Genomic DNA, 8,209 nt, shown 5'->3' with positions numbered 1-8,209 from the left:
CTAGAGGTCTTGTACATAGCGTGATGCGGAATTAAGTATCCGCCTTCACTTACGACCTTTATTTGTTTCATATGACCGAGAGCTATGTACTCTATCATGAACTCAAAATACTGTATACGTTTCTCAGGATTCCTTAACAAGGAAATCATCAGTCGATCATAACGCTTCTTTGCCATAACAAAAGAATCACCAAGTTGACCTTTTAGCTCGTTGAACGGAAGTCGCACTACATAGCGGCCTTGATCATCCCTAGCATGAGTGTCCTTGAAATGCTCCTCAACTGCAGCTTCTGCCACCGACAAAGTTGAACCCAGACGAACGTCCTCGATTTCCCAAAACTTCACCATAGTTTCATTCAGGATCTCTTCTTGTTTACTGAACAGACACAAACGTGCACGTGGTGCACCTCTCCTAGTTTACACTGAACCTCCGACGACCCAGCCGAATTCAGTTTCAGCTAAGGTTACAGCACTGTTTTCGATCTTCAAGCGTCCCTTCTTCACCAAGTCGAAAAATATTTCATTGTCAATAATGATATCAATTTCTCCTGGAGCGTAGAACAACGGATCCGCTAACTGCACGCCATACAGTAGTTTCCAGCATTTAGTATCGATCTCCACGACGGGCACGTTCGATGTTACCCTTGGTACGACCAAGAAATCTTATTCACTCGTCGTGAAAGAACTGATTTGTGACAGAATTTTCGTCGAAACTAAGTACTTTACTCGAGTCTGAATGTCGTTGAGACCAGTGATAGGAAGATCGATGCGATCCATCTTCAACATCAACTTACTTGCCAACCTCTCTGTGAGTATGTGAATGTGGGATCCTGAATCTAACAGCGCACGACACTTAACGGTGGAACCTCCTGTTCCTACCACGAAAACTTCTGCCGTTGACAACAGTACCTGTCGCTTTGTTGTGCCAATATGTGCACACTAGAGTGATGCAAAATTTGAAATTTTCACTCCACAATTCTTAAACGATTCCAAATCGAATCCTGACTAACCTCTCAAAATTTGAACCCATTTGGTGAGAAACTGAGATGGCACAAACCATTTGAAGTTTGTATGGGAATTACTATGGTAAAACCAAGATTTTTGTTCATGTCTATCTAATAATTCACCATATCTTTCTGCTTCTAAAGCTTTCAACTGTACTTGTAGGAAATTTTTCTAGCTACAACTTTGCTGAAGATGCAATTAAATGCAAGGATCGAAAGTTATCAATGGTTCAATGCGCTGATGTCTTATGATCATGCTCAATCAACTGCTCAGCAGGCAACATTGGTGTTTCTGGGGCGTTGAATAGGACATACAAATCATGGCTACTATGTCACACTGCAAAATACAGTGTTGCCTACAGAGCAGCGGCTTGATCATGTCGTAAGTTTACCAATCTCTTAAATAATTAATAATTTTTTCTTGTCTCGTTTTACATAGAAACGATTTTAAGCAAAGTTGTAGCTGAAAAAAATTTCTATAAGAATGGCTATCGAACTGTTTCGCAGCTAAATATGGAAAAAGACTAGAAGGCAATGAACAAAAAGTTGAGATTTCCCATAGTGATTTACATGTAAACTTCAAATGGCTTGTGCGAAGTCTGTTTCCAACCAAACGAGTTGTAACTTTGGGAGGCTTATCAGGACCCGATTTGAAACCATTTAAGCACTGTGGAGCGAAAAAGTCAAATTTTGCATCAGTCTAGTGCACACAATGTCGTTGCACTTGAGCATTCTACGACTTGCTGTTCCTGCGTCTTCATGCCTGGTGACGGGGACGGCCCATTCGTATTCGAGTTGCTAGAACAATTTTAGAATCACGTCTCCTTTATGGAATCGAAGTTACCTGTCTCGCTCGCGAACAACTTATTACGAAACTAGCCTCTACATACCACCAAGCAATCCGTATCTCATCCGGCCTACTACCATCCACGCCTGCAATTGCAGCTTGCGTGGAAAGTGGAGTACTACCATTCAACCTTCTAGTTACTCAGACCATCTGTAACCAATCAATTAGCTTCGAGGAGGGGACAGCTGGCTCAGATGAAGGAGTTTTCCTCCTTACCAAGGCCAAACAACTCCTTTCAGCCACCGCCAATCTGGAGCTCCCCCCGGTGTCTAGCATACATTGGTGTGGAACCAGAGATTGGAACCTGCCCGGGCCCATTATCGACTTGGAGATAAAGAAGAAGTTCAAGGCAGGATCCAACTCTACGGCACTTGTGAGATCCGTCGCGGAACTCCAGAGAACCAGATACTGCAACCACACTATCCGTTACTCCGATGGATCGGTTTCCCGTGAAGGGGTTGGCATCGGCATCACGGGCCCCCAAATGTCCGTACTTCATCGACTTCCAGACCAGTACACTATATTCTCGGCAGAATCGGTCTCTGCTTTTATTGCTGCTACCACTCCCTCAAACAAGCCGATTGCCGTATTTACGGACTCCGCAAGTGTAGTTTTAGCCCTCAACTCAGACTCTATTAAGCACTCATGGATCCAAGCCATTCAGCGATATGCCCCCAGAAACACTACATTTGTATGGATTCCGGGCCACTGCGGCATTCGTGGTATAACGGAGGCGGATCATCTAGCGGCTTCTGGAAGATGAGCCCAACTGTTCACCAAGGAGGTTCCATCAGGGGACCTGAAAAAATGGGTTGCCAACAAAATCTGGGACTGGTCAAATACATGGTCCCAATCAACTAGCATTTTCCTTAGAAAAGTGAAGGCTGACACACGAAGATGGCAAGACCCTGACCACCGAACTCAGGTTGTCCTGGCAAGACTAAGAACAGACCATACCAGAGTCTCGCATAACTTTTCTGGGAGCGGCCCGTTCCTGAAATTTTGTGAGCTCTGCCGCACCAACTGTTCAGTGGAACACATAATCTGCCACTGTACTCAATCCCCAAAAAACCCCACACTATCTTTTCAGAGACGAACCAGCCAACGGCTGAAAGTCTCTATAATAAAGAAATCAATCAATCAATCAATCAATCAATCTGTACCATTGCCTGTTGCTGCTGTGAGCGATTCGAACGCTGTAGAACGCGTCCTCGTTCACGAAAAAATTCAACAAATCTATCGTATTTAGGAATTTCAACCTAAGGCAGCTTTAGCTCCCACTGCTCCTGCGTATCGTTGTCGAGCTTCTTATAGAGAACGTTAGACATGTATTTTGTCGAATTCGTTCGCACACCGCCGCAACGATTCCTTCATCCTCGTGATCAGGTCACGCTGATCCATCAGCACCTTTAAGTTGGATTCCATTGCTTTCTTCTTCTCGAGCACTTGATTGACGGAATTGTATTCTCTTGTTCACTACGTGAACCTGTTAGCGCTTCCAAAATGTTTCTTCTTGTTAATTGTTGCAACACTCCTAGTGGTGTTTCACAGTCACTCATGTCCACACTTCTTCGGAATCGTTCAACTAGTGATGTACCACGGGCACGTCTACTAGTTCACTTTGACCTTGAGTTACAATATATGCACACGGTGCATCACAAATTGTAACGTTCGTTTTATCGACTTCCAGCCTCACTACGCAAACGGTGCGTTTAAATGTCCAGCATCCACATCTACAAGCATAATCACTACGTCATTCACGGACTACACTACGCACACGGTATGCTTGATTTTAGAATGATTTTGCCACGGACATAATCATTTTCGATATTCTGGCCACGGACCACACTACGCACACGAGGTGTTCTAGTTTGCAATGTTTGATTACGCCACGAACGCAATCAATTTCACTTTTCGGTCACGGGCCACACTACGCACACGGTGCGTTCTGTTTCAAAGCTCAATCTTGGGCCTCACTAATTGCACTTTTGCACACGGTGCAAACACTACCAGAACCCGTACTATGCCACGGACATAACGTTTTCTGACCTTCGACCCCGGACCGAACTTTGGCACACGGCACACGACAGCAACTAAATTTCCGTAAGCACTACGTTTGGCGGACTAAAATGTTCGCTCATCCGGTTCGATTGGACCAAATGTTTAGTTTGATAGCTTGATGCAGGGAAATTAATCACTAAATCACAACACACGATTTTGCTTTGAACAATTCTTAGTTTTTATCGAGGGGGGCGACTCTATCTATGATGCAGGAAAAAAAACGCTTCGCTGTTGTGAGCACGCTTAGTAGGTAGAAATAAGATTGATGTAGATTTTTAAGATTTCCTGCATAAAGGTGGAGAGCGATGCGAGTAGATGAATTTAGATGCAAGCGATGAAAAAAGATTTTTCGTAGATTGATTTGTTAGCGTGAGATTTTTCGACCATCTAAACTTTAGATTCAGATGTGTCGCACCCCTAGGTTTTTATTAAGCGAACTGAACTCATTCACTCCTTAGAATGGACTGTACTCTCGCCTCGCTATTTTCCCTGCAGTACCAGTAACAAGTTGTGGATAAACATTAAATCGATCCTTTAAAATGTTTCATTTTATTTAACAGTATTAAAAGTAGCCCGTCCAGTCCAAAGAAGCGCGCCTAGACATTATGTTCAAAACACAATATTTTGGAAAAAAATAACATTTTTTCTGATGTTTTGGAACCATTGTATAAGATTTTAATATACACTGACCCCACAATTATGGATCAGTCAGTCTACACGGTTAGAAAAAAAAGTACCCAAAATTAAGTTCTTTTCACTCATCTCGGCACTATAGTGCAGGAACCCAAAAGTAGGTAAAGCGGGTCAAAGTAATTTTCATTTACTTGTGTGCAGTTCGTATGGAATTTTCCACTGGATTTTTAACCAAAAGTAAGTTAGTTGTTCCCAACGGTAGGTAAATATGAATATACTCAACGTTGGGTTCCCACACTTTACTACCCCTGTTGGGTGGTTTTGCTCGTCCGTTTTTGACAGCATTAGTAGGAGAAAAGGAGACGAACTAGTCAAAAGTAGGTAAAAGTGAACTGGCCGTTGGGTACTTTTTTCTTACCGTGTAGTGTGTTAATCAGTGCCGTTTCCTTAACCTCAATCTACCTGTGCACCAACTCTCAAAACATAAACAATTCGACAGTGAGCATTCATAAGGGCGTACAAGCGATGATCGATTCTCTTCATCGATTTTCTCTTTTGTTATTAACTCGCTAGATTTAACGTTTATCGGTACGTTTGTTGTTGCTTTTGATAGCCAGTATAACCTCTTACAACTCTGCATTGAACAAATTCTAAAAAATTGTTTCGCTTAGCTGGAGCAATGCAAAGAGAAAAACGATGAAGAGAATCGATCATCGCGTATACGCCCTTATGCATGCTCATTGTCGAATTATCAAAATATCGACAGTGAGCATTCATAAGGGCGAATACGCGATGATCGATTCTCTTCATCGATTTTCTCTTTGCATTGCTACTGCTAAGCGAAACAATTTTCTAGAATTTGTTCAATGCAGAGTAGTAACAGGTTGTATTGGCTATCAAAAGCAACAGCAAACGCACCGAGAAACGTTAAATCTAGCGAGTTATTAACAAAAGAGAAAATCGACGAAGAGAATCGATCATCGCGTATAGGCCCTTATGCATGCTCACTGTCGATATATATTATACTAAAACTTCTCGACAATAAACTGCCGTTCAATCTTACTCAGTCACTGGGTAAGAAGATTGAAGGTCGTTTATGATTAATTTAGGTGTAGCAACTTAAAACAATACATAAAAATTAAAACTTACCTCTTAACAAATCTGAATACATTCGCTTTGCATGATCCGTTTTTATTTTAATAGGAAACTGCTTCCAACAGTTCAGTTTGATGCCGTGTCTGCAGCGTGGAGACTTTTTTGTCACAATTCGCGTTAGCAGATTCAGACTTTCTGTGTCAATTTTTTTTTCAAAATATTTCAAATAATCCGGCAGTATGATATTTTCAAACATGGCATATTCTACCATACCGAGCACGAAGTCTTCAAAAACTATCCTTGAGCGAGGTCCAATTGTCATTACATTTTTGCAAAGGCGACTTGCGTCCAGTTGAGTTATATTCAAATTCCTCGACAGCATAATTATAGTAGCAATTTTCGTTACATTGGCAAGAACCCTTTCAGATTTGGTACGAGTGACAATTTTCACCAAAAGACTAATCATCTGAGCACAGTTGTTGACGCATTTTCCATGTTGGTGCTCCACAGCGATGCCAATCAAATGAAGGATGTAGTCTAATGTTTGCTCGTTTTTTACCATGTTTTCATTTGCTACACATGACTCCGCAGCCTGATACACAGAGCTCCAAAATGGTACTAAGTTCGTACTGGCAATGCATTGTAGCATATCGGAAACAGTCTGCACAAGAATGTCGAACAACACTTCCGGATCGAAACCAGTTATATCGCTTGCAGGCTCATTCAGCATTTCTAGCAGAAGCAAATTCCAGAAGTCACTAGCACAGCTATGGAACTGTTGGTTTACGCCACGCATTATTTCAAATAACAACCGACCACATCCTGTAGACAAAGTGGGATCGTGTTTCACAGCGCTTGTTATCATATGTACCAATTCTCGTTTCTTTTTTGTATCTCGGGCTAGAAAACCAAAACATTCGGTCGCAAAATTCGTAATATGAAGCTGGTTTTCATCACAAAGTAGTGTAACGATGCGGCCGAAAATGAAATCAAGCCTTTCCCTTAGATAACCGCGCATAATTTTAAACAGGGATGCTAGACATAACAGAGTCCATTCTAATTGTTGTGGATTTTGAGTGCTCAATAAACAAATCAATTTATCGAATATTCGCTCAAAAAATCGATAGAAATCCTCCCGTAAATCTCTAGCGAGTATAACTACAAACCTGAGAAAAAAAAAAGTTAGTTGCGCTGAAAAAAATATATACATCTCCACTTACTCCAAAAGAGCTTGTAGAGACAGCTCGGTGGCACTGTCTAAACTTGTCAGCAGACGTTCTATTACAAAGTCTTTCTTATGCAGCAACTGAGAAAGTGTAACAATTCCCCGTACCGGAGCGTGGAATCTCTGATATTCATCAGACAAGTTAAGTACACTCCATTTCTGAATGGTCTGGTGGAAATACGACTGATGCTCCTCTAATTCCTCATTTTCGTGTTTAACGTAGTATAGCACCGACTGGCGGACGTCCACTTCAGATATGCGCTCGTGGAATGATTTGAACTGGGGAAAATAAGACAAACTAAATTAACCTAAAAGTTACACGATGTCAGTGGTCTAATGGAAACATGTTGCGCCTTACCATTAAATCAGAAAGACCATTGTCTAGCTAATAATGAATATGTAAATGATGTAAAAACATAACGTACCTGAAAAGCGTTCTTTGCTTTATGTTTCAACGGTCGATTCTTCATGTTTAAGTAAAGATTTAACCGATAATTCTTACTATCACGGTTCACAATATTCAGATCAACTTGATGCGCAAATGCACCGCCAATGAGAGCTACCCAGAGCTACACGCTTACTTCAGCTTACTCACCGGGTGAATCGATCATAAACAGAGAAAAAAAAATTCCCTTAATTTAAGTTCTTTTTACTTAATTTTGGGTAATTTTGAGTTTTGCCTCCCACTCTCACTTTTTGTTGTTGTCAGAAACGGAACGAGAGATTCGACTTTCTCATGACTATCATTCAATTCTAGTTGAAATTCTATTACTACACTATGTTTGTTTTGATTCGCTATGAAAGTTTGACAGATAACATCAGGGGTGTGTGGATTCATGCAGAACATGCAGGGGTGAGTGAAATAGCTTGGGACTGCTTGGGACCCGTTGGGACCGTTGTTCTGGTACTGAGTGAGCCAAAAATAATTGATCAGTTCACGAAGATTTGCCGCACTCTTCTCTCACCCGTAAGTTTTGACAGTTTTGGGTGGTTTGTTTTGGCTCCCATTCGTTGCTATCTCTTTTACTCAGAAGCAAAATGATAGGGAGCAAAAAGTGAGGTTAGGGACCGTGCACTGATCTATAATGATTTTCTTTGGGACCCAGTGGTCTTAGAGTTACCTCTATGGTAGTACCAACAATCAATACGAAACTAACGATTTTAAATTGGCTCACCACTTTAGTAGCCTATTGGTCCCAAGCAAACGATTAACGTACCCTATTCTAGTTGAAATTCTATTACTACACTATGTTTGTTTTAATTCGCTATGAAAGTTTGACAGATAACATCAGGGGTGTGTGGATTCATGCAGAACATGCAGGGGTGAGTGAAATAGCTTGGGACT

At 41.4% G+C, this 8,209-nt stretch overlaps 1 protein-coding gene across 3 annotated transcripts in view; it reads right to left on the bottom strand.

Moving 5' to 3' along the window:
* The window catches only part of LOC135714629 (small subunit processome component 20 homolog), a 136,914-nt gene extending 129,442 nt beyond the window's left edge, over positions 1 to 7,472 (bottom strand). The window contains exons 1-3 of one of the 3 annotated variants that reach the window (XM_065238013.1): positions 7,290 to 7,472; positions 6,860 to 7,143; positions 5,694 to 6,805 (exon numbers count right to left, since the gene is read on the bottom strand). In XM_065238013.1, the coding sequence (XP_065094085.1) occupies positions 5,694 to 6,805; positions 6,860 to 7,143; positions 7,290 to 7,334 (1,441 nt within the window). In that variant the 5' untranslated portion in view covers positions 7,335 to 7,472. The remainder of the gene's footprint in view (positions 1 to 5,693; positions 6,806 to 6,859; positions 7,144 to 7,289) is intronic. The other 2 variants (XM_065238012.1, XM_065238011.1) reach the window with 2 other exon arrangements.
* Positions 7,473 to 8,209: the final 737 nt, after the last annotated feature.

This window comes from Ochlerotatus camptorhynchus, unplaced genomic scaffold (genome assembly GCF_037179485.1).
Source record: "Ochlerotatus camptorhynchus isolate MF236.1 unplaced genomic scaffold, CSIRO-AGI_Acam_v1.1 ptg000682l, whole genome shotgun sequence".
Taxonomy (NCBI): Eukaryota; Metazoa; Arthropoda; class Insecta; order Diptera; family Culicidae; genus Ochlerotatus; species Ochlerotatus camptorhynchus.
Note: the sequence above shows the minus strand (reverse complement) of the source record. Positions and strands in the feature narration are given on the sequence as shown.